The 27,682-nt window shown below is 56.0% G+C and overlaps 1 protein-coding gene across 2 annotated transcripts in view; it reads left to right on the forward strand.

Annotated features, from left to right (window-relative positions):
- Positions 1-27,682, forward strand: part of GRIK4 (glutamate ionotropic receptor kainate type subunit 4) — a 187,246-nt gene that overhangs the window by 153,455 nt on the left and 6,109 nt on the right. For both annotated transcript variants that reach the window (XM_036412602.2, XM_045572352.1), the window contains 6 exons: positions 3,756-3,865; positions 6,964-7,137; positions 10,212-10,377; positions 11,811-12,036; positions 13,688-13,816; positions 26,736-26,854. In XM_036412602.2, coding sequence (XP_036268495.1) covers positions 3,756-3,865; positions 6,964-7,137; positions 10,212-10,377; positions 11,811-12,036; positions 13,688-13,816; positions 26,736-26,854 — 924 coding nt within the window. The remainder of the gene's footprint in view (positions 1-3,755; positions 3,866-6,963; positions 7,138-10,211; positions 10,378-11,810; positions 12,037-13,687; positions 13,817-26,735; positions 26,855-27,682) is intronic.

Raw genomic sequence — 27,682 nt, forward strand, 5'->3', positions numbered from 1 at the left:
AGACTGGAAAAGCACTTGTGTTCTTTCTGTGATGTCACCTACTCCAGTACACACAGAACAAAGCATCAGGGAGTTATACAATAGGTTCTTTTAAGAATAAGAGGAATTGCCTACTTGCAAGGGGAGTTTGGTGCCACTTCATAGCCCCTGGGCAGCTCCACAGGTAACATTCTAAGAATCTCACCATGTGGACTGCTCAGTTGGTGACCAGCCCTTTGGCTCTCTGAAGCACAGTGCAAAAGTCAAGGGAACCATTTTCAATTTTTGGTGGCATCTAATTTTCAATCCCATCTGCAGAGCTTGACTTGTCCTAGGCAATTGGGACATAGACATTTATAACCAATTGCCGACCTTCAGAGTGGTGTATTCCCCCTGGAGAATGGCTCACCCTGCAGTCAACAGAGACGTGTAAAACCCAGTGTAAATGCCTATAGATACCACAGAGTATATCTGTTGTTTTAAGGCATTATTTATTATAACTCAAGTTCGCACAATTTGTAAGTGGTGAAACCAGGATTCGGTTCTAGGCAGTCTGGCTGGCTGATAAATAATGGTGGTTATAAGTAAGTGATGTTGAAGAGTACTATAAGGGTTGAGATAGAGCACATTGGAATTCTTCTGGCATTGAGGAGAAGGTGTGAAAGTAATTAGGGACATTATTGAATAAGGATAAGATGTCACCATGATGTCAGCAAGCATGTGCCCTCCCTGGGCCAGGACCCTCCTGGGCCTTCCCACCCTGCAATGTGGAGACCTGGCATTGAGTTCCAGAGAACACAGGGAAGCACTGAATTATTCAGAAGGAAAGTGTCACCATCATATACCTTTTGGGTTGAGGAAAATCAATTACTTGGAAGAAATGCCTATAGCATATGGATATGATTTGCTCCAAGCCCGGTACCTCAGAAGTCTTGGGAAGAAAGCCATCTAAAGCATCCCCACAGGAAAAAATGGTAGGCATTAGGATGCAAGTCCCATACTTCCCTTGGGCATCATATAAACTGTGGGCTCTGCCCAAGCCAAGACAGTGGAGGCCCAGACCCAAATCTCAAACAAACTGCCCCTCTTTGCTCTCCGGTTGGCATCAGCCAATCACAGATGGAATCAGATGGTGCCTTGCCAAGTAACTAGATGTGTTCAGTGGAACTGCGACCTTACAGCACAGTGTCACTCAAGATAAAATCAAGGATAGATTCTGACTTCAGCATGCAATGGGGTTCCAGATTCAGAAATCAACAAGAAGAGATTTTTTCATTAAAAAATTTGAAAAATTTTTTGGGGAAAATTTTTCATACTCTCAATTGAGACACAGAGTAAGATGATCATGACTGACAAGGCACATTGGACTCAAGTAATGTTTGCCCAGAGTCGGTGGCCACACAAGGTGTGGGCATGCCAGCCCCCACCCACTGGGCTCGAAGATGGGGCCTGCACAGTCTGCCTGCTGCTGGCTCTTAGCATGACGAGGAAGACACACCAGCCCCAGTACAAAAGAGCAACGTGTCTTTGTATAGCCAGGGGTTGCTCACCAGTTTTCTAAGTGCGCATGTATCAGTTGCAGTTTGAATTCAGTAATATTTTGTATTAGTTTCAGATGAACGGCATAGTGATTAGACAGTCATTTGTTTCACAGCATGGTCCCTCCCCTGATATTTCCCGTCCCCTCCTGGAACCGCTCAGGTCATTGCCGCATCATTGGCTACATTCCCTGTGCTGTGCTTTCCACCACTGTGACTATTTTGTAACTGCCAATCAATACTTCTCCATCCCTTCACCTTTCACCTAGCCCCCAGCCCCCTCCACAAGGCAACCATCAGTCTGTTCTCTGTGTCTATGAGTCTGTCTGCAGAATCCCTGAGCTTAGCACTGAGTTTCTATTCTATCCATGGATGCCCTAGATTTCTGGAATCATGAAATCACATTATTTTCCACCGGGAGTGGTCCTGTGGGAGCCCCTGGCCAGTGGTCTCACTGTGAGTAGAAGTGGCCACAGGAGCAGTGGGAGCTTTGGGGAGAGGCCGCCTGGCATGGTAGCCACCACTCAGCTCCAGCAGCTGAGAAGATGGGCCCGGTGTCTCCAGACCACCCAACAAAAGCAAGACTGCCAGAAATCTGGACTTTAAACAAAATCTCCATAACTAATGCTGGCAACTAATCAAAAGGAGGGAACACTGCAGGGTAAACAAGCAGCTGTCTGTGAGCTGCTTATGGAATAAGCATGAGTGTGTCACCTCTGATCGAGTCCAGCTCCCACCGAGGCTGGGGGAGTGTGGAGTGGCCCAAGACTCACAGCTCAATCAAGTTTCTGGCTTTCTCCTTCTCCTCCCTCCCACTGCCCACAGCTTCCTGCTCCTGGCTTCCTCCTTCTCCTCCAGGTCCACTGTCCACAGCTTCCTGTGACCAGCTCCCTCCTTTGACTTCCATGACTCTGGCCAAACTCACCCCTGGGCTGGGAACAAGCCCTGCTTCCCCGCAGCATCGCAGTCCCATCCTGGGCTTTGTGTCAGAAAGCCTGTGTCTGCCAACAAAGGACAAGTGCTGGCGAGGATGTGGAGAAAAAGGAACCCTCAGGCACTGCTGGTGGGAATGCAGACTGGTGCAGCCCCTGTGGAGAACAGTATGGAGTTTTCTAAAAAAACTAAAAATGGAACTGCCATTTGACCCAGTAATCCTACTTCTAGGAATATATCCCAAGCAATCAGAAACACCCATCAGAAAGAATATATGCACCCTTATGTTCATAGCACCACAATTTACCATAGCTAAGACTTGGAAACAGCCTAAATGCCCATCAGCAGATGAGTGGGTTAAAAACTGTGGTATATCTACACAATGGAATACTATGCTGCTGTAAAAAAAAGAAGGAACTCTTACCATTTGCAACAGCATGGATAGACCTGGAGAACATTATGTTGAGCAAAATAAGCCAGTCTGAGAAAGATAAATATCCCTTGTGAATATAATGAACAACATAAAAAATAGGTCCAGAGATATAGAAACATCAAACATTCTGTCAAACCTCGGAGGGAAGGCAGAGGAGGGTGGAGGTAAAGGAGAGAGATCAACCAACGGACTTGTATGCATGCTTATGAGCCTACCCAATGGACACAGACAGTAGGGAGGTGAGGGCATGCGCTGGGGGTGGGAATAGCCGGGAAGAGGTCAATGGGTGTGGGGGGGAGGGGGAGAGACATGTAATTCTTCAAACAACAAAGAATTTAAACTTAAAAAAGAGAGAGAACTAAACATGAGTTCGAGCTCTCACTTCTTCGCTATGTAATCTGAATATATCTCCTGACTGCCCTGGCTTTGGCTTCTTCACTTAAAAAATGGAAATAATCTGTGCCCCACAGCACTGGTTTGCAATTTATGAGAAGGTCTCACAGTGTGACCTGCAGAGAAACACTGTGTCCCGCTCCAGCACCATGGACAGCGACCGCTCAGCCGCAGCCTCTGCCTTCCGTGCTACTAGGGAGCATAGGGCAGGAGCACATGGCTGAGGCACAGGCAGCACCCAGAGCTCTGCGGCCCCTCTGGCCAAACCTCCTTCCCCCAGAAGGGACCTGGCCCAGGCTGATCTTTCATTTTGGAGCAGCCCCCTCCACACTTCCACTCCAGGGCACTCTACCTGCTCAGCCAGAACCCAAGGCCATGCACTCCAGGACCAGCGCTCACCAGACCCTGCCCCCCTGCCTGGCCCCAAAGCCTTCTCATCGAATGTGTGCTGTGAGTCTTGTTTTTATTTCCTTCTCCAGGGACGCAAGCCTGGCTACTTCTCCTTCCTGGACCCATTCTCTCCAGGTGTCTGGCTCTTCATGCTTCTGGCCTACCTGGCCGTCAGTTGCATCCTCTTCCTGGTGGCTCGGTAAAGTGTTCCCATCCCTTTCCTCACACTGCCACCTCGTGTCCGCCTCTGGGAACTACCTGGGATGGGTGGGGAGGAGAAGGCCTTGGAGCCAAACTAGAGGAACGGAGGGAGTCAGAACCTGAACCACCCTGCCCAGTTGTTGGCCTGGCACACACATTCCCATGGCACACACATTCCCAAATGTGTAAATGCCAACAGGTGAGCTTGCCCAACCTTGTACATGCACTCCTGCCTCTCGCCCTGCCTGCTTCCCTGTCTTCAGCAGCCTGTTCATGCAGGAGCCTTGGGTGGAAGGAGGGGAGGAGTGGAGGGGCAAGGAGATTAAGCACTCTGATTAAGCATTCTGCACTCCACTGCCTGGCATCAGTCTTCACCAGGATCTACCACAAAATCTGAGTGATAGGCAATAGGAATGGGGATGGAGGCCTGGGCGCTGAGGCCTTCTCTGCAGAGGCCTGGCCTCTCCCCAGCCCAGAGCTGCCTGTGAAAACAAAGCTGCCTTGTTGGACTGGAACATGAGGGTAGCAATGGCAGGGAGGCAGGATGGAGTGAGGCATTTGCCAGTAACATTAAGACACATGGTCCCATGAACCAGGAGGACATGGTTCAATTCCCAGTCAGGGTTTGATCCCCAGTCCGGAGCAAGTAGGAGGCAGCTGATCAGTGATTCTCTCTTGTTATTAGTGGTTCTCTCTCCCTTCTCTCCCTTCTGAAATGAAATATATATATATATATATATATATATATATATATATATATATATATCCAGAGTGGCCAGATTATTATGATCTCTTATTATATAGGATATACACTCAATGTATATCCTATATAATAAAAAGCTAATATGCAAATTGTCCCCTCTACCAGGAGTTTGACCAGCAGGCAGGCCAGCCAACCGTCCATGTCACCTCCCCCTGACCAGTCTGGCCAGACCCCCTCTCCTATGCAAAAATTCATTGACTGGGCCTCAAATATAAATATAAATGTAAATGTAAATATAAATGTAAATATAAATGTAAATATAAATGTAAATACTGAGTGGACAGATTATTATGCATTCAGAGATCATAATAATGTGGCCACTCACTGTATATATACTAGAGGCCCTGTGCATGAAATTCGTGCATGGGGAGGGGTGTTGCTTAGCCCGACCTGCACCCTCTCCAATCAGGGACCCCTTGAGGGATGTCTGACTGCCAGTTTAGGCCTGATCCTATGGCAGTTGGACATCCCTCTCACAATCTGGGACCACTGGCTTCTAACCATTTGCCTGCCTGCCTGGTTGTTCCCCAACTGACCCCTGCTGGGTTTGTTGCCCCCAACTGCCCCCTGTTGACCTGATCACCCCCAACTGCCCACCTGCCAGACTGGTCATCCCCTAACTGTCTGGAAGAAGTCGGACATCTGGAAGGTGTCCGGTCACCCAGTCTAATTAGCATATTATCTTTTATTAGTATAGATAACCCAGACGAGGGGTTGGGAAGAACCTGTCCTCCCCTCTCCCCAGAAGCCCAAGACTGCCCTGGGCCTATGGAGAGCCAAGGAGCCCCAGGCTGAGGCCTCCTGGGTGTGCACAGGAGGGTGTGCTCTCTAAGGCGTGGGGCATGAACCACCTGGCCCTTCATTACCCAGAAGCAGGACTCAGGCCAGGGCTCCTCATCCTCCCTCAGAGGGCGCCTCCCCTGAGCTCGGTGCCCGCAGTGAGGACAGCAAGGGCGCTTGTGCGGGAGGACAACTGCTCAGAGGGCACCTGGGGGCTGAGGGGCTCTGTCCCCCTCAGCAGCTGCTCTGCCTCGGCCACAGGGCCAGGCCTCCGTGTAGGTCCCATTCTCTCTGTGTGTGTTGGGGGGTTCTCCCTCAGCCGGCTCCTCAGTGGCCCCGGGGAGCTGTACTTTCTCCCATCAGAAGACGGGCCCCAAAACCACAGGGAGCCTAGCTGGGGGCAGTTCCCTGCCACCCAGGGGTGTTGCATCACCCAGTCTCTGCTGCTTCCTGGACATCAAAGCCCCGTTCAGGAAGCCATCGGGCCCCACAAAGAAAGCACTCTGACCGTCTGGTGGTCCTCAAAGATGCTGTGCACGCTGCTCAGCCACCACGTGCCCCTGGGGCCTGCAGCCCAGGCCAGTGCCAAGCCCCTGTGACAGCAGAGTGTCCCCGGCCACTGGCACGCTGCCTGGCCCCTCCCAGGCCGCACTGCCTGCTGCCCGTTAGGAGTGCTGCTGGACCCTGGCTTTGCTGCTCCCCACTCTCCCCTGCCCCTTTGATTGAGCCCCTCCTGCATCCGCACCACAGTCTCAGTGACCTTGAAAGTGCTGGCAATGGTCCTCCAGTTTGGCTACCAGCCCCCCCCTCTCTCTCTTTCTCTCTCTCTCTCTCTCTCTCTCTCTCACACACACACACACACACACACACACATACACACACACACTCACACATACACAGACACATACACACACATACACACCCACATACACACACTCACACACAATCTCTCACATACACACACTCACATACACACACACTCACACACACACTCACATACACACACTCACACACACATACACACACACTCACACACTCTCACATACACACACACACTCACACATACTCTCACATACACACACACACTCATACACACACACTCTCACACACACACACACACTGACATACACACACATTCTCTCTCATACACACACACGCACACACACACACACACACACACACACGCGAGCGCGCGTGCACACTCCTGCCTCACTATTGCCTGCCAGAGCCTGAACCTCTCAGCCAGTTGCAGGCCCCATCCTTGGTTTTGTATATCGGAGCTCTGCATCAGAATTCATGTGGAAAAGTAAACATGCTTCTATGATGAAAGCAAAACAACTACAAGCCGCCAGTATGGTCCAGGCCCCTGGGCTTTGGTTGGGAAAGTCCAAATCCAGAAAAGGACACCTCTCTGGAGCTTGGTGCCCACAGTGAGGACTTGCCCAAGGCCACGAGCCCAGGGACAGTGCAGACCAGAGGTCAGAAAGGGGAGCCCACCGAGCCCGCCCGTCCCCTGCCCCTCCGCAGCACCAGACATGTTCCTTTGCCCACAGGTTGACCCCTTACGAGTGGTACAGCCCGCATGCCTGTGCCCGGGGCCGGTGCGGCCTGCTGGTGAACCAGTACTCCCTGGGCAACAGCCTCTGGTTTCCGGTCGGCGGCTTCATGCAGCAGGGTTCCACCATCGCCCCGCGGGCTTTGTCCACGCGCTGTGTCAGCGGTGTCTGGTAAGATGGCAGAGAAAGGCCTCGTAGGCGGGACCTCAGGGTGCCTGCCTCCAAGGAGCCCTGCTCAGGGTGCACACCGCTCACCTGGGGCAGAACCTGGATCCCCGGGAGAGAGCCACAGCCTCTGCCTGGCCAAGTCCACCAGCGTGGAGTGGTGGGGCGCTTTGGGGCATCCTGCCCCTGCCCTCACACACAGACTGACTGAGACGGACTGAGAAAGCAGATGAAAGGCCTCAGCAGAGAGAGGATGCACAGACTGGGAGTGGCCTGAGGCCCAGCAGCTGGCAGGGCCTGTGCAGATAAATGTGCAAACAGGAGCATGGGCAGGAAATGCTATGGGTGGAGCCTGGCCCAGCCACCTCGCCGCCTGCCTCTTACCTCTCGGCCAGCCTCCTGCCCTCTGCACCGGGCATGGGTTTCCCAGGCCTGTCCGCCTCAGTGGGGAAGGGGCGGTGAGAGCAGGAGGCAGGGGATGCAAATCCGAGGTCACTCTGAATTAGACAGGCCCTGGGGGGCAAGTGGACAGCACACAGCCAGCCTCTGGTCTCCCAAGCAGAGGGCCAGCCTCCCCCAAAGCTCCAGTTCCTCCTTCTCCTCCTCCTCCTCCGGCTTGCCAGGCAGCGGCTACAGTGAGGGGAAACTCTTTGACACGTGAAGTACTGTTGACATGTGGACTAGACTGGCTTTAGATAGGACGGGAGGAGCTGACAGGGAATGTGCACCAGAGAGACAAGCTTACAGAGCACCAGCCCCCGCCTGCACTCGGAAGCCCACCTCGGGCTTGGCTGTCACACACACACGGTCCAGTGTGTGAGGCCCAGGACAGGGCAGGGGGCATGGTAGGGGGTCTGCACAGCAGCCAGAGGGGCTGACAGGACAGGAACACAGCTGGGACAGCAGCCCTTCCAGGCTGGGCTGTTGTTTCCTGGGGTTAAAGCATTTGGTCGGGGAGCTTGCACTGTCACACAGTCCATGGCTCCACATAGTGAACCAGGCTCCCATTGCCCAGAACAGAAGGGACAGTCTCAGGGCATCTGAACATCCAGGAGGCCTGGGCAGATGCCATGGAGACGAGAGAGTCAGCTACAGTGTCTGGCCCTGCCTCCTGAGCCCTGCCTCCCGGGGCCCTGCCTCCTGGGGCCCTGCCTCCCGGGCCCTGCCTCCTGGGCCCTGCCTCCTGGGGCCCTGCCTCCCGGGGCCCTGCCTCCTGGGCCCTGCCTCCTGGGCCCGCCTCCCGGGCCTGCCTCCAGGGGCCCTGCCTCCTGGGCCTGCCTCCGGGCCCTGCCTCCGGGGCCTGCCTCCCCGGGCCCTGCCTCCAGGGCCTGCCTTGCAGAGTGTACTGTTCCCTTGGCTATGTGCGCTCTGCCCGCACCAGGCCCTCCAGTGCAAGTGCCTGGCCCCCGGCTCAGAGACTCCACTTCCCAGCGAGCGTGTGTGTGGCGCCTCCCTCTGCCTCCTGGAGTTCTGGGTCGTTAACTCGGGGCTTGGTTTGGTGCTCGCTGGGGACTGGGAGAGGAAGACAGGCCGCTCTTAGCCTCCTCGCCCAGAGCAGGTGGCAGGCAGGCCGTGGAGCTCACCATGGACCGCCTTTTTCAGACTGGAGTGGGGACCACATGCAGTGGAGAGAGGGGGGGATGGATGCGGAATCTGCTTTCTCAGCAGAGGCAAGGCTTGCACTGACCTCTGACCCCTTCCATGGCGACAGGAGCATAGACAGCCACATGCCCGAGACTGGAGCCGAGTGTAAGGGCTGAGGAACCTCCCCAGCCAACAACAAGGTGGCGTCCACGCCCAGGGCTCCTTACGCCAGGGTCCTAGTAAAGACTGCTGAGCACAGTCACCTTCACCCTCACCGGGGCCACTCACCTCCCCTCCCCGCTTCCTCGGGGCATGGGCATGAGAAACTACTCCCAGCCGCGTGCAGACCTCGGCAGAAGCCGGAGAGCAGGTGGGGCTTAGAGCACACTGGCCTGCAGCCACACGCAGAGAAGGCAGCCAGCGGGTCCCCCCACAGCGGTGACAGGCCCATCTCCACCTTCTCTATACCCACACTCTGCTGGGGCGCACAGGTGATCTATCCCCTGATCTCCCATCTGCTCTCACAGCTTTCAAGGCCCAGCAGGCATTAGCACCCACTCACTAGGCCTGCGAGCAAGTCAGGGGACATGGCCCCTCCCCCCATCCTCACAGTAGACAGGACAGTGCCGTGACTAGAACCGTCACAAGTGTCTGGTGACTGGGCATGTGACTGCCCCACCAGGTGCCCCTGTCCCTCCTGGGAGGCAGCCCGAGGGAGCACTGGGAGAGTGGCAAAGGTGACGGCAAAGCCACCTGGGAGCCCTGGCTTCTGAACCCGGGCTGCCCCACGCCTGCGCGGGCACCGTCTTCCGGAGTGTGAGGCCTCGTGGACTCAGCCTCCCTGGGTCTGAAGTGTGACTATCCAGCCCAGGCGTGCCCAGGTAGATCCTGGAGCCCCTGCACGTCTAACGCCTTCGGGAGCAAATGGTTTTAGGGCTTTGTGTGCATGCTGCCCAAGTGGCACAGTGACTGTCATTTTAAATCAGCTCCATCCGCCCAGTACAGCGGCTTCTCCTTTGAAGTCACACGAGCACATGTGTCCCAGATGCCACTTCTGAGCAGCTCACAGAGCTTGTCAGCCGTCTGAGGCGTTTCTGCCGTGACAGTCCGCAGAGCGGGGTCAGCTCGAGCTGCTGGCAGGTGCTGTGCCCTTGGAACTACAGGGCCTCATCGGAAAGCCGGGATGACAGCTGTCCCTCAGCCCCCACACGGCACTGCTCCCCTGAAGGTTGGCTGTATCCTGAGGAGACAGCCAGGCTCTGAGCAGAACCTCAGAGTCTCCGCCTGCTCACTTCACACCCATTCCTGTCAGCCTCCCAAACTGCTCCTGTGCACGCACACCCTCATTGGGTAACAGGACCCTGCCTCCTTCCGGGCAGCCTCACACACCTGGCCCCTCCTGAGAGGGACCCCGGTCTATCCCCCAATCCCCCCCCCCCCCCCGAATCCACTCCTGGGCGAGCCCTGGGGACACGTGCTCTGTCCGTCCTGTGCAGGTGGGCGTTCACGCTGATCATCATCTCCTCCTACACGGCCAACCTGGCCGCCTTCCTGACGGTGCAGCGCATGGACGTGCCCATCGAGTCGGTGGACGACCTGGCCGACCAGACCACCATCGAGTACGGCACCATCCACGGTGGCTCCAGCATGACCTTCTTCCAAGTAAAGCCACTGGGTTGCTCACCAGCAGGGGGATGGGCAGCATACCGGGAGAGGTCTGTCCCTGGGCAGGGGCCTCTCTCTCCATCCAGATCTCTCTGGAGCATCTGCTTTGGGGTTCACATGAGACTGGGGTTCCTCCTGCTCCAGAAAACGCCCTGAGGTCCCCAGAGATTTGGGATTAGTGTTGGCCTGTCCCGAGTATTGCCTGTAGACAGAGTGATAGCTGAGGTTGTTTTAGGTACTATTTGGCAGAACTAATTTTTTAATTGCAGTAGCTTCATATTTCTTTTTAAATGAGTGTTAGAAATGTATATGCAATGAATCTAATCTGTGCTTCACTTACTATATTACTGCATAGGATGAGGCTAATGTATATATTGAAATGTTTTCTAAGTTACTTTAATTTTATAGGTCACTGAGACAAAGCAAGATTAAAATAATATGCAAATGGCTGGTGTGTAAGGAACACTAGATTAAAATGCTCTGGTTTTATTGATCCCAGACTGTATGGGTCTCAGATCAGAACCCTCGTGGCTGCTTGGGTTCCCTTGCGAGGCCCCAGAGGCCTGCCAGGGGGTGAGCCGCGCAGCAGACAGAGGACGGGTTCCCACAGGCTCAGGGCCCAGGGAAGCAGGGCCCAGAGCTAATGGTGGAACCAGCCACGTTCATTTTCATGAACAAGTTCAGGCCTCGGTTTCTGTTTCCCCATGAGGCCTGGAACCTGTGGACCCGGGGCCAGTGATAGCATCCTGCACACACAGGGTTTGGCAAGACCCCGGAGCGCTCCACCCTGTTATTACTGTTGTTCCTGAACTGGAGCTGGCCTAGGGCTGCCGGGGAAGACCTGGCGCTGGCCTGCAGGCGACATCTCTGTGACAGTCCCGGCTGGAGTGACACTCCAGTTCCCATTCTCGCTGCAGCTTCTTGGCAGACGAGGCCACACCAGGCACACAGAGGCCACAGCCTGCGGACCTGTCCCTCCCTGTCCTTCTGTGAAAGGCGTCAAGCTCCCTCCTCCCCTGCCATCAGGAAAGGGGAAGTGATGGGACAGGAAGGGCCATGGGATAGGATGGGACGAGGAGCAGGAGGGCAGATGTAAGGCCCACTGTGACTCCCGCCCCACTTTATGTTCCCGTTAATCCCTACACAAGGATATTTTTCCTTTGATTTTTAGAGAGAGTGGAAGCCGAGGGGGGAAAGGGAGAGAGACAGACAGAGACACATCAATTGATTACCTACCCCACACACCCCAAACACAGCCAGGCAAGAGCCTGCAACCAAGGTCCATGCCCTTGATGGGAATCGAACTGGGGACCCTTCAGCCCGCAGGCCAATGCTCTCTCCACGAGCCATCCTGGCCAGGGCTCTCTCTTCCTTTTAAACTAACATTTCCTTTTCTCTCCCTCCTCCTGCTTCTGTGTGCCCTTTCCCAGAACTCCCGCTACCAGACCTACCAGCGCATGTGGAACTACATGTACTCCAAGCAGCCGAGCGTGTTCGTGAAGAGCACGGAGGAGGGGGTCGCCAGGGTGCTCAACTCCAACTACGCCTTCCTCCTGGAGTCCACCATGAATGAGTACCACCGGCAGCGCAACTGCAACCTCACGCAGGTCGGGGGCCTGCTGGACACCAAGGGCTACGGCATCGGCATGCCCGTCGGTACGCAGAGCCCAGCCCGGGTGGCCTCAGCCAGAGGGGGGAGCACTAGGCCTCTGAGTGCCGCCCGGGATCCACCGCCTGATTCTAAGCCCAGGGTGGCTGTGATGTTGGGTGGGCATTGCTGAGAGCTCAAACCCACATGCTCCCACCAATCAGGGAGCAGTTCTCAGTCCTTACTCATGGAGGGCCACTTGATTAGGTATTGAGAGGGCAGGGCAGGGCGAGGATGAGCTCCCAACTCCGCCCAGCAGGGCGGAGTTATCCTAGCCCTCACCCAACCAATCAGGGTTAGCCGAGGCAGTGACATCACCACCGACCAGAGTGAAACCCCTGGACTGGGAGAAATTCTCTCTCTTCTGCCATGCTGCCAGTGTGAGTGGGGGAGCCCATGCTAGCATGGAAAAGACTCTTTTGTTTATTGCATCGGACTCAGCTCCCTGGTGGTCCTTGAGGATCACGAAGTCTGGGCATAACAGTATGAGGTAATTAACTGTTTATTTTAATATGTTTTTACAGATTTCAGAGAGGAAGGGAGAGAGAGAGAGAGAGAGAGAGAGAGAGAGAGAGAGAGAGAGAAACATTAATGATGAGAAAGAATCATGGATCGGCTGTCTCCTGCACCCCCAACTGAGGCCACAACCTAGACATGTGCCCTGACCAGGCATCGAACCATAGGTCAACACTCCACCACTGAGCCACACCAGCCAGTGATGAATTAATTCATTACTACATGGCATGTTGGTACCCTTGGTGGGGTTTTTTGGCTTCTGCTTTCCCCTCTTCTGCCCGTTGGCACTTCTCTGTTGGTTGGCATCTCGTAATGGGAAGGAGAAGGAGGAGAAAACTCACATGAATTCATTTTGCTACCGGTGTCCCAGGGCAAATTTATTACAGAGGAAGACTGACACAGATTGGATGAGAGGCTTTGCAGTCACAGTGCTCTCACAGATGCCCTGCTCTGGGTCAGCTTCCGGGTCAGCATCCAGCTTTTGGGCCACGTGCCCTCTGGCTGGCATGGGAGATAGAGAGGCTTGGCTTCCAGACGTGGCTGCGGCCCTGCTTCTAGCGGGAGCTGTGCTTCCTCCAGAGCTGCAGGGCGGCTTGAGCTGCTGGCTGTGAGTGTGGGGGCATCTGACATGGTTCCCAGGTGACTGGGTGCACACCCTCCTCCACACGCCACCAGGAGCCATGCTGTAGGGCTGACCTCTTCCGGCCACAGGGAGGAAGTGGGAACTGAGGCCACCAGGCCACAGGGGAACTGGCACACAGCTGTCATCTGTGCTGGCACCTCACACGCACCGCTCAGACTCTGTCAGCTCTGGGCGCCAGGTGGCCTGGGAGAGAAGAGCAGGGGCTGCAGCCAGGCCGGCTGGGAAGCACCTGCTCGCTGGCTGCAGGGCCTTGTTCAGTCCTTCACCTTCTCTGAGGCTCAGTCATCCCGCCTGGAAAACGGGTGGCTCGTGCCTACCATGTGGGGTACTTGTGAGGTGGATCTGACTTCCCACAGGGCCCAACACCAGCCTGCTTGGGGGAATGCTGGCGTCCTCCCGTCTTTCCCATAGCCCCCAGGGAAGTGGGGGTTGGCCGAGGCTCCTGAGGGAGCGGATGCCGGGAGGACTCACGCCCCACCGCTGGGCTCTCTGTGCCGCAGGCTCGGCCTTCCGGGACGAGTTCGACCTGGCCATCCTCCAGCTACAGGAGAACAACCGCCTAGAGATCCTGAAGCGCAAGTGGTGGGAAGGGGGGACGTGCCCCAAGGAGGAGGACCACCGAGCCAAAGGTAAGGGCTGCAGGCCGTGAGCTGGTCCTGTGGCCATCCCGCCAGGGGATTCCCAGTGTGCACAACGGCCTTGGAAGGAGCCAGGGGTGGGCTGGGGCTGCCTGGATCCTGCCTCATGGTCCTGGCAGAGGCCAGTGTCAATGCCCACCTGACTCAGGTGCCAGCGGCACTTCCACCCTCACTCCCCATCCAGCAACCTCTCACCTAGACACCTCCCACTCGGCCACCTCTTCCATCTTCCCTTCTCCTTCCCCCTCTCCTCTCCCCCCTCTCACCTCCCACCTCCCACCCACCCATCTCCTACCCGGCCACCTCCCACACCTCCTCCCTCCCCCCTTCCACCTCCCACCTGCCCACCTCCCACCTCTCACCACCTCCCACCTCTCACCTGGACACCTCTCACCATGGCCTACATTTCACCCTGGTCCACCCCTCCCCACCTTCCACCCTCACCCCTCCTGAGGGTCCTGAGCCCCAGTATATTCTTTAGGGGACACATACCCTGCTTTGCCCAGAGTCCTGCATCAGACCAGCTGTGGGTTATGTTTAGAAGTGCCCTCACCCTCAGAGCGTCCAGGCTGTCCTAGCTCCCTTCGCCATCTGCTGCAGCTCTGCCCAGAACTGTCCCCTCACTCCCCTGAGGAGGGCAGTGGTGCCCGGAGTGATAGCACCTCGCGTCCCCACCCTCTGCGTGAGGATCCCGGTGTCTCTCAGTCTCTCCTCGGGCTCTACCCTGAGGGACCTCATGCCTGTGCCTCATGGGCGTGCCCTCCTTGGTCAGGGAATCTCTGCTCTTCCTATCGCTGGACCCCAAGGCACACCCTTCCTAGCGGTCTGCTCCCCAAAAGCCGAGTGTGGAGGATGCAATCTCTGTGCATCCAGAGGAAAGAGAGATAGGGGCAGGGAAAGGCATCAGGGAACTTTCAAGATTGGACAGAATGAACCTGATGAGAAGGTGCCCAAAACCTGAACAGCCAGGAGGGCACCGCAGGCAGCAGGTGCCCGAGGACAGGCCTGGAGGCAGCGGCCGCAGTGGGCAGGCTGTGGGCAGGCAGTGGGCAGAGGCTGCAGTGGGCAGGCTGTGGGCAGGCAGTGGGCAGAGGCTGCAGTGGGCAGGCTGTGGGCAGAGGCTGCAGTGGGCAGGCTGTGGGCAGGCAGTGGGCAGAGGCTGCAGTGGGCAGGCAGTGGGCAGAGGCTGCAGTGGGCAGGCTGTGGGCAGGCAGTGGGCAGAGGCTGCAGTGGGCAGGCTGTGGGCAGAGGCTGCAGTGGGCAGGCTGTGGGCAGGCTTTGGGCAGAGGCCACAGTGGGCAGGCTGTGGGCAGACAGTGGGCAGAGGCTGCAGTGGGCAGACAGTGGGCAGAGGCCACAGTGGGCAGGCTTTGGGCAGAGGCCACAGTGGGCAGGCTGTGGGCAGAGACTGCAGTGGGAAGGCTGTGGGCAGGCAGTGGGCAGAGGCTGCAGTGGGAAGGCAGTGGGCAGAGTCTGCAGTGGGCAGGCTGTGGGCAGGCAGTGGGCAGAGGCTGCAGTGGGCAGGCTGTGGGCAGAGGCCACAGTGGGCAGGCTGTGGGTAGGCTGTGGGCAGAGGCCACAGTGGGCAGGCTGTGGGTAGGCTGTGGGCAGAGGCTGCAGTGGGCAGGCTGTGGGCAGGCAGTGGGCAGAGGCTGCAGTGGGCAGGCTGTGGGCAGAGGCTGCAGTGGGCAGACTGTGGGCAGGCTGTGGGCAGAGGCTGCAGTGGGCAGGCAGTAGGCAGAGGCTGCTGTGGGCAGGCAGTGGGCAGAGGCTGCAGTGGGCAGGCTGTGGGCAGAGGCTGCAGTGGGCAGACTGTGGGCAGGCAGTGGGCAGAGGCTGCAGTAGGCAGGCATTGGGCAGAGGCTGCAGTGGGCAGACAGTGGGCAGGCAGTGGGAAGACAGTGGGCAGACAGTGGGCAGAGGCTGCAGTGGGCAGAGGCTGTGGGCAGAGACTGCAGTGGGCAGAGGCTGCAGTGGGCAGGCAGTGGGCAGACAGTGGGCAGAGGCTGCAGTGGGCAGGCAGTGGGCAGGCTGTGGGCAGGCTGTGGGCACAGACTGAAGTGGGCAGGCAGTGGGCAGGCTGTGGGCAGAGGCTGCAGTGGGCAGGCAGTGGGCAGGCTGTGGGCAGAGGCTGCAGTGGGCAGAGGCTGCAGTGGGCAGGCAGTGGGCAGGCAATGGGCAGGCTGTGGGCGGAGTCTGCAGCATGGCAGGTGGAGCGGAGATGAGCCCAGGATAGGTGGCTGCCCACAGGGTGGCACCAGGGGAGCTGTGAGCAGCCATGTGGCCCTCCACCTCCCGTCCCTGTGCAGACGCATGTGACCAGGCCGGGAGAGCTGAAATAGTGAGATTGTCCACATGTTGGTGTTGGTCAATGCCCGGAACAGCGGTGAGCGAGCTGGGGAAGAGGCCCTTTGGCAGGGAAGGGGGAGGGGATGTGTTGGCGATGGACCTGAAGCATCTGAACTGGAAGTGGAGGGGCCCTGGGCCAGGGTGAGAGCTTTGGTCCTTCCTGGGACTGACTAGGAGGCCGGGCCCTGCTCCTGCCCAGCCCGCGGCGCCCTCTGTGCTGGGTGGGCGCTGGTCAGAGGACACTGCATTCTGCATCTCTGCCTGGGTGACGCCCCTAGATAGGCACCCAGTGTCACTGCTTCTGAGCCCCCAGCCTCCCTGGCGCCTGGCACAGGTTGGCAGGTCGATGTTTGCGGGAGGGACTGTGCTAACCATGGCTGAGCCTCCTGAAACTGTGCTTACGATTCCTCCCTGGGTGGCCTTCATGCCCAGGTTTCTGTGCATCCCAGGCGCCCTGCCCAGGAAGCCGGGGGCAGAGCTGGCGGCCTCGGAGCCGGAGCCGGACACCGGCCTCGCTTCTCTCCTGCTGCCCTGGGTGCTCAGCCAGGCACCCCACCTCACCACCTGGCGCCCTTCCCCTGGAGCAGCTACTGAGTCCCTCACTCCCTGGTTCCCCTGCCCCTTACCCAAACCCGCTGCAGGCCCTCGCCTTGGGCGCTCACTTCTATGTGTGCATGTGTGTGCGTGTGCAAGTGCACGTGTGTGTGCATGTGTGTGTGCATGTGTGTGTGTGTACGCGCGCTCCAGTGCACTTGCTCATCTACGCTCTCAAGCAGACACACGCAGGGAGGGCGACCTGGGTCTGGGTGCCTCAGTTTTCACGCAGGGACCTCGATGTACCAACTCTCCCCTGGGATGCCATCCAGAGTCCAATGGGCTCTGTGCCCCCACCCTTCCCCCAGGAGTGAGACTCTTCACGTCTTCACACGCCGAGCACGGCTCTCCCTGGGGCTGGTCTGAGGGGTCGGGATCAGGGCCTGTGGGTCAAACGGACCCACTCCACAGGTGTTCTTGTGCTGACACTGCTCAGGCCACGGTGCCCGAGGCCCTTCGTGGGAGAGAGGCAATCATTTTCCGTGTCAGACCACCAGGAAGATGGGAGGAGTTACCCCGTGCTCAGCACTCGTCACCGTGCCTGGCACACAGGAAATGAGTTCGGGTTTATTTTAAAATTTTGGTCTAAAGGAGCAATAAGGCAGGAGAGTCTAAACAGTGTCCACAAGCCACGGTGCCTGTCCACTCACTCCACACTCCATCAGACTACATCGCTCTTCGGAAACCGACACTTAGGGCATTTATTTTGTGTTTGTTGACATCTGTCTCCCGTGGACTAGGAGAAACCCAAGGTCAGAGCCTGGTTCTTGTTTTTGTATCCCAGTATGATATCCACAGCAGTATTGGATGAAAAGATAAGCAACAAATGAATGAACAAACGAATAAATGAGCAAACTTCTCAAGGACCTCCAGCCCGGTACCATCTCCACCTCATCCTATGTCCGCTTCCGCCCGAGCAGGGACACTGACCCGGGTGCTGGCATTTGGCAGTGTTCACAGTCCCCACTGCACCCCACAAACACTGTGGCCCTGCCTGCCAGGCCTGTGCTGGGCTCTGGGTGACAGAGAGGAACACGATGTGGCCCTCCGCCCAGAGGCTGCCTGGTGCTGCATGCAGGCCCGCTTTAGTGACGGGTTCTGAAGCCCAGAGGAAGAATGCTTTGGCAGACGTTTGGCCGGAACCTGGAAGATCTGTGAGAGCCACTGTTTCAGGAGCGCTGGGGGAACAGGGGCTGCCCGCGCAGCTGCTCTAGGTAAGCAGGAGGAGGTTGGAGCTGCAGGGCGCTGAGGCCTGGCCCTGCCCCAGGCTTCCCACAGAGGGCGAGTAGCAGAGGAAAATGGTCACACGCCTGGGATGTGCGGGCATAGCCTCAGGTAGCCACCATGCTTAGAATTTCCGTAAAGTGTTCCGTGTTGTCCTACATACACGTGTGAATTTTGCATCTGACTGCATGTTTATTTAATGTAGAAATGTTTTTCTACCTAAGCTTGAAATAAGTCAGCACTCCAGAAAATAGCCCCACAGAATGCCCAGAATTCAGCTGGTGCCCTGGCATGTGAATCCCACTCCGGGTTGGGATTCAGACCATTGGCTGCAGACCTCCTTGGTCCTGGGTGAGATGGGGCAGGATGGAAGCAGTGCTGTGAGGTAGAGCTCTGAGCTCTTGGTGGCATTCGTGGGCCCAGGGCACAGTCATTGCAGAACAGTGTTCTTAGCAGTCATAGTGTTTGGTCTTAGCCAGTTTGGTTCAGTGGATAGAGCATCAGCCTGCGTACCAAAGGGTCCCGGATTCGATTCCAGTCAAGGGCACGGACCTTGGTTGCAGGCTCCTCCCTGGCCTGGGCCCTGGTCAAGGCCCGAGCGGGAGGCAACCCATCGCTGTTTCCCTCACATGGATGTTTCTCTCTGTCTCCCTCTCCCTTCCACTCTCCCTAAAAATCAATGGAAAATACCTCAGGTGAGGATTAACAGAAAAAAAGCCATCCAGTTTGATTTGCTAGAAAAGTATTTTGGAAACAAAAGGTAATTGCCTGTAGGGACTTAGCATGCAGCTGGAGAGAGGAGAGAAGAGGAGAGCCCGCCTATCCTCTGCAAACCAGTGCCCAAGGGCTCCCGGTCAGGACAGCCCTCCGAGCAGAAGAGGCGTGCTGCCCGTGGCAGGTCCGGGAGGAGCCCATGTCCCGCTGGCAGGTGGAGAGTGGCAGACACAACTTCTAGCTTTGTTGTGGATTCCAAGAGGAAAGAGGTTTTTGCTGGAGTTTGGCAATCCCCGGAAGTACATGTCGTGCTTGGTGGACTGCAGGCATGAAATGGCACATGGGACGCATGTAGAAGGTCTGTTTCCTGGACCCCAGACAAGAACATGGGAAATCTAACATGTGGTGGTGATGTCGTACACAGCATCTCGTAAGCCTGAAAAGCATGCCGGGCGAGGGGGAATGGAGGAAACACCGCCCCTAACTGAGTTTTAGGATGGAAATGACTGGGAAGTCTACGCTTTTGGTGATCAAGTGGGAATGGACGGCGAAATTAGGAGCATTTGAAGAGAACTGTTATCGTTTGGCAGCGTGGCTGGTTTTGGAGATTCCTCCCCATTCCACAGAGGGCTCAGAGGCTGACCTGATGCGGAGTGCAGGCGGGCTGGGGAGAGACCCGCGGACCAGCTCCCAGCGCGATGGAGCAGCATGGCCAGGGGGCTTCTCTGGCCAGAGAAGAAAGCTGAGCCGATGAAAAGGGAAAATAACGGGTGGAAGTCACCTGCCTGGCCCGGTGCCCCAGAAGATGCAGGTCCCACCCACCAGCCCATGGCCCGCCTCTGCAGCCATCAGAAGAAATGTCGGGGGGCCTTCGGGAGGGGTGCGACTCAGCGTGACAACCAGGACGTCTCCCCTACAGCCTCCGCAGCGTGTGCCCGAGTCAGGCAGGGACGGCATCTGCAGAGGCCGAAGCCAAGCAAAAGGTGTCCTGGCCACGACATCCACGTGACCTCTGACCCAGGAGAAGCCCTGCTGGAGCCAGATGCCCTTGCTTGGTCAAATCTGCCGTCAGACTCAGATAACGTGCTACTCAGGAGACCCCTCCTGAGCCAGGAGGGCAGGATGGCTGACCCCGAAGACCCCTCCTCCTGCCGCCCGGGAGCTCCTGTGGGGGGCGGGAGAAGCACAGGGAAGCAGGCTTCCTTCCAAGCTGTTTCATTTTTTCTGCCTTTTCTTCTCCAAAACACGACTCTACTTATTTTCTCACCCGGCTCCTATGGGAAGAAGTACTGCTAGGCACTCGCAGGTGCCCGCCTCCCAGTTCAAGGGGGAGGGGTGCTGGCAGCTCACAGAACCAGGGCTAGAGTCTCAGAAAGGCAGGCATGGCTTCCAAGGCAACAAAATGCCTTCATCTTGAAAAACACAAGCTCACCATCAAGCTTCGAAGGAGCATCACTGCACCCCCGACTGTGACACTCAGGGTCTGCTTTCAAGGACGGGAGGGTGGCCAGTGCCGTTCCTCACACGATCCTGAGAGCACAGCTTGGGAAAGTGAGAGGGCAAGTGACGGGGTGTGGGAGGGGAGTTCTGGGGATGCTTTCCTCTCTGTCTTCGCAGGTGGTCCCGCCTGATGGTCCTGGCTTCCTGGTGTCTCTGGACAGAGCCAAGCCTGGGCCCACACGTGGGAGTTTAAAAGGTGTCTTAGAGAGACGCTTGCAGAGAAAGCTTCTCCCTGATCAAATGCAAAGCGCGGTCAGGAATCCAGGCCACTGCGGTCCAGCGGGTGGGCCTCACCGGGGGTCGCAGCCATAAGACTGCCGCCAACTCTGCCTGGAAACTAAGCCAGTGAATCATCAATTCAAACATGTGATGCATGTTCTCGAGAAGAGAAGGGGATTTTATCAGTGGAATAATAGCCACACCTGGGGCCCCTCCTCCCAGTCGCTCCGAGTGAGGGTCCCAGAGATGAGTTCCATCATGGGGCGCCCGGCTGATTACAGAATCAGCCCCTGCAACCGGAGGGACCCCGGCTCCTGGGACAGGTGTGTGGGTGGGGTCAGGGCCCAGCCGGTGGCCTGACTTTAGGCCCCAGGCTTCCTTGTCAGGAAAATGGAAGGAAGAGCAGAGGCTCAGCTGGTTGGGGGCCCAGCACCAAAGGTTGCCAATTTGGTTCTTGGTGGGTGCTCATGTCTCAGTTGCAGTTGCAGACTTGATCCCAGTAGGGGGCGTGCAAGAAGCAGCTGTTTAGTGTTTTGCTCTCACATCACTGTTTCTCTCCCTCTGCCTTCCTCTCTCTTTAGAAATCAATTCTATATATATATATATATATATATATATATATATATATATATATATATATATATATATATATATATATTTAAATGGGTAGTGCTGACTTTACAAGGCAACTGTTAGGATTGAATTTAAACATGTGGCATGGTAGCTGTGTTCATGGTAAACACTTACAAAGAACAACTGGATTTGTATAAAGAACATTAGCCAGGCAGTGAAATTTTTCTAGATTTCACATCTTACGTGTAAAAACTTGGGCAACTTATGTGCTCTGAATTTTCATTTATTTAATTATAAAACTTGGGCAACAGGCCTTCCTTAGTGTTTTTAATAATTGAATGACGTAATAAATGTTTTTAAAAATGAAGTGCTTGAGCTCAGATTCGGATAAATTGTAAAGTGCCTCCCCCATAAATTGTGTTTTGGTAAATTGCAAAATTTATCAAATGCCTTTCCCATCCCCTTTCTATTTCATTCCCTTTCCCTGCTTCTCTCCATCCCTTTCTCCATGACGGCTAGGCCTCGTCCACAGAGGCCCCAGGAGATGCAAGGAGAAATGACTGACCCTCAGCATCTTTCCCGGGAAGGCCGTGCAGGGCAGCTCACACGTGGCTGCAGGAAGCTGCTGTTCACAACAAATAAGTGGAGGGTGGGGCCATTGGATATATTTGTAGGTGAATGTGATTCAGAAATCGAAGGTACTTGAAAGTCATATTGGTGGAAAAATTCATGTCTGATCAAATGTTTTCAGTGGGGAGCATTGCACAGAGCTGGAACCCCTGGATCCTGCTTGGCTCAGGAAGCTCCTTAGAAATGTGTGCTGACAGACTGACTGACCAATGGCAGAAAGGAACCACACTGTCCCCTGGAGAGACTGCACAGCCCTCCTGCCTCCCACCTGCCTCGTGGCTCCTGGGTCTCTGTCTCTGCTTCCCAGGCCACAGCTGTCCCTTCCTTGTCCATAAGTAATGGCCCTGCATCTTTCGCGCATGTCTACAGCGCCACCTGAGACCTGCAAGGCTTGTGGAGGAGACATGTGCGCACCCACATCCCAACGTGCAGATCCCCTAGTCCGTGCCAAAGGCAGAGTGGACGGGTGGGTGGGGCTGGAGAGCCAGGTCTACCTGAGGCATGCCCTCCCGGCTCCTCAGGGACTCAGCTTTAGAAGCAAGGTGCTTGTCAGCTGTCATTTGTATTTGTGTGTGGCACCACGACAGTACTTAGCAGCCATGAGTTTGTGGGGAGAGCTCGATTCTGTGTCACTTGGTTCGATCTTACTCTGGGCCACAGCTGAGCCGAGGCGGAGTGTCAGTAGGAAAGTGCTCCCCCTCTCAGCACTCGCGCTCCCTCCCCTGTCTCTCAGCTCTGCCTCTGCCAGCAGCTATGCTCGCTTCCACTTTCCAACACATCCTACAGGCACGAGTGGTCTGTAAGGCTCCCCTAGGTGGGGGGACCACTCAGCAGGAACCACTGGCTGGAGCGGTGCCCATGACTGACATGCGGCCCTGACACAGGAGAGGCTGGGAAAGAGCCCGCCCCTGTGCTGGCTCAGGGACTCTGGTTCCCAGCAGCATCCTGTTAAACACTCAGGCCCCCAGAAAACTTCCCTGGTCTAATCAAGATCACCCAGCACAGAACCAGCCCCTGCTGCCTGCCTGCCCACCACCTGCCTGCCCCCCACGGCCCCCCGCCTGCGTGCAGTGCTGCCCCGCATAGTGGGCATCATCCCCCTGACCAGCCGCTCAGTGCAGTCTGGGCTGATGCCTCTGACCAGGCTGGGAGCACTGGGCAAGGGCTGCCACACTTTTCTATTATTTCAAACAAAACATAATTGGGGGTGAATACACATCACAGGATGGACCCAAAGCTTTTGTAACTCGGGTTTCTGCGTCTGGAACGTCATTACCCCTTTCTTTCTGCTCGTTCTTTCAGCACCCGCTTCTCAGGCTCTCATCGGGCTCCCACCACGCGGCTGCAGGGCTGCAGGCTGAGCCCCCTCCCGGACGCTGAGGAGGCCAGATGACACAGAATTAAACTGGGCGACCCTGAGCTCCATCTGAAAGGCGGGGGAGGGGGGTGCGCGTAGCCAGGGTGTAAATGGGATGGGCACAGGTCCCAGGCAGAGGTACTCACAGGAGTGAAGGTCAGCTAGGGGTGACAGTGGGTGCCTTGGAGGCTCCCAACAGCTGTTACCAGAAGGTGTGTCATAGTTCGACTGTGCTTCTCAGAAAGGACACCCAGGCAACTCCGTGTGGAGTAGGGCTGGAAGGTGACAGCTACCAGCAGGAAGGCATTCTGCCCAGAGATGTGGGCCTGGCCCAGGCAGTGGTGGGAGAGAGGGAGAAGAAGGTGCTGAAAAGTCAGGATTGGTCTCAGCCTGGTGTGTGGAAGAGCAGCAAGAGGCCACACGCAGGAAAAGGAGGAGACTGTGCCCCCAGTGAGCAAAGGCCGGAGGGGGAGGGTGGCAGGATAGGCAGCATGAACACCCAGGCTGCCGGCAGCCGGAAGGCCAGGATTAGGCCTTTCCCAAGCCATCAGGCATGACATGTTCCTTGGAACATTTGGTGCAAGTGAAAGTGGCATGGTACGAGAAGTGACTAGGACAAACAAGTGTGAGTCCAGAACATTTCCCAATGCCACGGCCACGACCCCCAGAACACTTCCTAATGCCACGGACACAACCCCCAGGACACTTCCCAATGCCACGACTTCCCAATGCCATGGACACGACCCCCAGGACACTTCCCAATGCCATGGACACGACCCCCAGGACACTTCCCAATGCCATGGACACGACCCCCGGGACACTTCCCAATGCCATGGACACGACCCCACCGGACACTTCCCAATACCTCAGACATGACCCCAGGACACTTCCCAATGCCATGGCCACGACCCCCAGAACACTTCCCAATGCCACGGACACGACCCCACCGGACACTTCCCAATGCCAAGGACACGAGCCCCCAGGACACTTCCCAGTGCCACGGACACGACCCCCGGGACACTTCCCAATGCCATGGACACGACCCCCGGGACACTTCCCAATGCCATGGACACGGCCCCCAGGACACTTCCCAATGCCACGGACACAACCCCCAGGACACTTCCTAATGCCACGGACACGACCCCCAGGACACTTCCCAATGCCACGACTTCCCAATGCCACGGACACGACCCCCGGGACACTTCCCAATGCCATGGACACAACCCCCGGGACACTTCCCAATGCCACGGACACGACCCCCGGGACACTTCCCAATGCCATGGACACGACCCCCGGGACACTTCCCAATGCCACGGACACGACCCCCAGGACACTTCCCAATGCCTCAGACACGACCCCCAGGACACTTCCCAATGCCACGACTTCCCAATGCCATGGACACGACCCCCAGGACACTTCCCAATGCCACGGACACGAGCCCCCAGCAGCCAAAATTATGTGTGAGGCCCCAGAAAATTATGCAAATAGAAAACTGCAAACTTAAATTAAGACAGTCATATTTAATTAAATACCTCCAAAATGTGACATAGTTTTCACTTTATTAATTTTTAAATGTAGTATTCATAAAAACTTCATTACATTTAGAAACAATTTTGTGAGATTTTTCTCATTTTGTATAATGAATGCTGAGAAATCACAACCAATTATAACCTTTTTTCCCCATTAAGTCATTTCAGAAGAAAAAATTTAAAAATGCATTTCACATAAGAAGTGCATTTTCTTCTATAATACTTGCTTTTGTGTGAGGTGTGGTCTCCAAATGTAAGCATTTTAGGGTTTTACAATGTCTTTAAAATAGCTCTGATATAAACAACTGCTTCAAATAGTTTGTCCAAGGAAGGAGGGAGGAGGAGGGTGTACAGCAGACAGAGTTGGAGGGCACAGGATTTTTGCATCTGGATTGTCTCCATCCTCTTTTCCTGCTCATCCTTTCATGTTAAGAGAAGCAGCAACGTGGGAGCATGTCCGTGAGGAGGAAAGAGGAAAAGGGCAGGCAGAGGGGGCCGGGCAGCCCAGGCAGGGAGAGCCAGAGCCCACAGGGTGGGGGACCCGGAGTGGCAGGACTCTCCCTGCAGGAGCACAAGGGGAGGTGGAAGCCCGTCCAGGGGAGGAGGCTGGGAAGCACCTGGCAATCCCTTGGGGGCTGCCAGACCAGGTGGCGTCCTTGGTGGGAACTCTTCCCTGGGAACGCGGCTGCCTTCTCCCCAGGGCAGCAGGGAACTCCACAGCTTGTCCATGGAGCTCAGGGGCACATCCCGCACCTAGTCCTTAACCCCGGAAACCTGGCGCTGGAGCGTCTGCCTGCCCCAGCCGGATCCTGGGTGCCCCACCTCCCAGGGATCCTGATGTTTCTGTGGACAAAAGCCTCTGCCCAAATACTCCCAGGCTAGGGGTGCAAGTGTGCAGTAACCCCCCAGCACCTCTCCTCTCAAAGGCAGTCTGCCCTCTGCCCTGTGGGCCTCGCCTAGCACTGAGCTAAAGTAACGCCCTGGCTGATCACCCACAGAGCCTCCTCCCCCCAGGCCCAGGACCATCACCCACAGGCCGGGGATGTGCTGCAGACAGAGCACCACCCACCTGGCCCCTGTACAGGGCAGGCCTCACTTGCTCACAGTGGTGCAGTGTTGCAGTGTCCCAGTGTCGGAGGCGCTGCCTGTACTAGGTTATTGTAAAACCAAACAAGAAAACAGACAGCTCCTGAGGTTCTGGGAGAGGAAACTCAGGCATCCACGCAGCCGCTGAGGGCTCTCTCACCAGCTCTCAAGGGCGGTCTGCGCTGGACCCAGGCTCACCCTAGGTGTTGGGTGAAGCTGGCTTCCCCTGGCGCCGCCGTAGCTGCACATCCCATGACAACACTGCGGACCGGACATGCAGACATGGCAGCACCTGGAGCAGGCAGGGACCAGCCCCAGGCGTCTTCCTGTGGGAGGTACTGTTGGGTGGTTCTCTTTAATGCAGATGCCACGTGCAGTTACAGAGCTGCCCTCCGGGGGCGGCGCTGTGGAAGGGAAGCAACCATATAGCCCCCAGGTGTTTTACCAAGCGTTTGCCACACGGGGTGTGCCAGGCACGGAGGTCCCACCAGACACTATGCCTGATGTCAAGGAACTTAGTCAACTACAGCTTCCAAAAATGCCTATTTGAAACCTAATTATGGCCTGGCTGGACAGAGTCACCTATCAGATGTGTTAAAATCAGATTCCTGGTCCATCTCCAGAGGTGTGGGTTTGATAGTTTGGGAACAAGGAGGAATCGATATTTTAACAAATTTCCCCGGTGATTCTGATGGTAGGTAGGTTTGGGAACTACTGGTCTGAGAAGCAAAAGGCTTTAACTTCCCAATTAGCATTTTAGTAAACATATCTTCCTCTAACCATAGTTTGGTTAAAACAATCATTCCATATCAAGCAAACACACGAGAAATAAGATGGGCGACATTGTGATGGAAGTACTGGAATGCACCGGGATTCTGGTGTCACAGGCGAAATCAAACTCCCCTGAGCTCTTTCCTTAGAACGCCCCTTCCCCTCCCAGGGCCCTTTCGGGAGCTTTTCTCCCGTCTCTCCCATTGGCAACGAGGCCCCCTCCCCACTTTTCCTCCAAGCAAAGTTATATCTCCTCCAGGAATATGTAAGAAAAGCATCTGCCATTGAGGTGACTTCAGCATTTTGGTGGGTGTTTATGTCTTCCTGCTCTTTTACACTATTTTTTGTTATCACTTTCTTACAGGACTGGGAATGGAGAATATTGGTGGAATCTTTGTGGTTCTTATTTGTGGCTTAATCGTGGCCATTTTTATGGCCATGTTGGAGTTTTTATGGACTCTCCGACACTCAGAAGCTACCGAGGTAAACCTCCAGAGGGGTCTGGCCTATGGTGTTGGCAGAAAGGGCGAAGTTCACAGCTCATGCGCGGACAGAGGGATTGTCTGCAGGTGCGTGCAGGCCTGAGGACAGAGCAGCCCGGACAGGCCCGGGGCACTGGCCTCAGAGCTCCCTCCATGCAGCCCCAGACAGGCATTCTGCTGCCAGGTTTCAGAGTCTGCTAGGAAACAGCCAGGAAGTAAATATGGGAAAGGTTTGTATGAACAATGAGGTCCTACATGACTAACCTTAGCTGCACCGTGGTACAGGGAAACAGGCAAAAGTGCCCGCTGCTCAGGGAAAGTGCGCCTTACTGTCCCGTCTGAAGGTGCCACCTGCAGGTGCGGGTCTCAGTTAGGGAGCTTCTGCGGAGGAGTGTCTTCTGGTTCTTTATGTTTCGGCCAATGTTCTATCTACTTAGCCACACCAGCCAGGGCTCTATCTCTGTCTTGATCCATCTTTTCTCAGCTACCCTAGGATTATCTTTTCTCCCTTTCAATTCATCCCTGCTCTCCCCAAAATCTAAAAACATGCTCATTTACTCTATATGTTCAAAATATCAATATTCCTGCTAGTACTCTCAGTCTCTCCCTCCCTCTCCCAAACCAGCGGCCTCAGGCTCCATTGCCTCACCTCCCGTTCAGCCCTCCACCCATCCGGGCAGTCTGGCTTTGGAAGGTCATGCTGGAAGGTCTGACCCTCCCAACGGACAGAAGCAGAGAGAACATGCGGGGCCTCGCCGAGCCTCAATGTGCCTGACAGAACGAGCCGGATCCGGGACACTCTCCCTCACCGGTCTCCTGGGCCTTGGCT

Source organism: Pipistrellus kuhlii, unplaced genomic scaffold (assembly GCF_014108245.1).
Source record: "Pipistrellus kuhlii isolate mPipKuh1 unplaced genomic scaffold, mPipKuh1.p scaffold_m20_p_45, whole genome shotgun sequence".
Lineage (NCBI taxonomy): Eukaryota > Metazoa > Chordata > Mammalia > Chiroptera > Vespertilionidae > Pipistrellus > Pipistrellus kuhlii.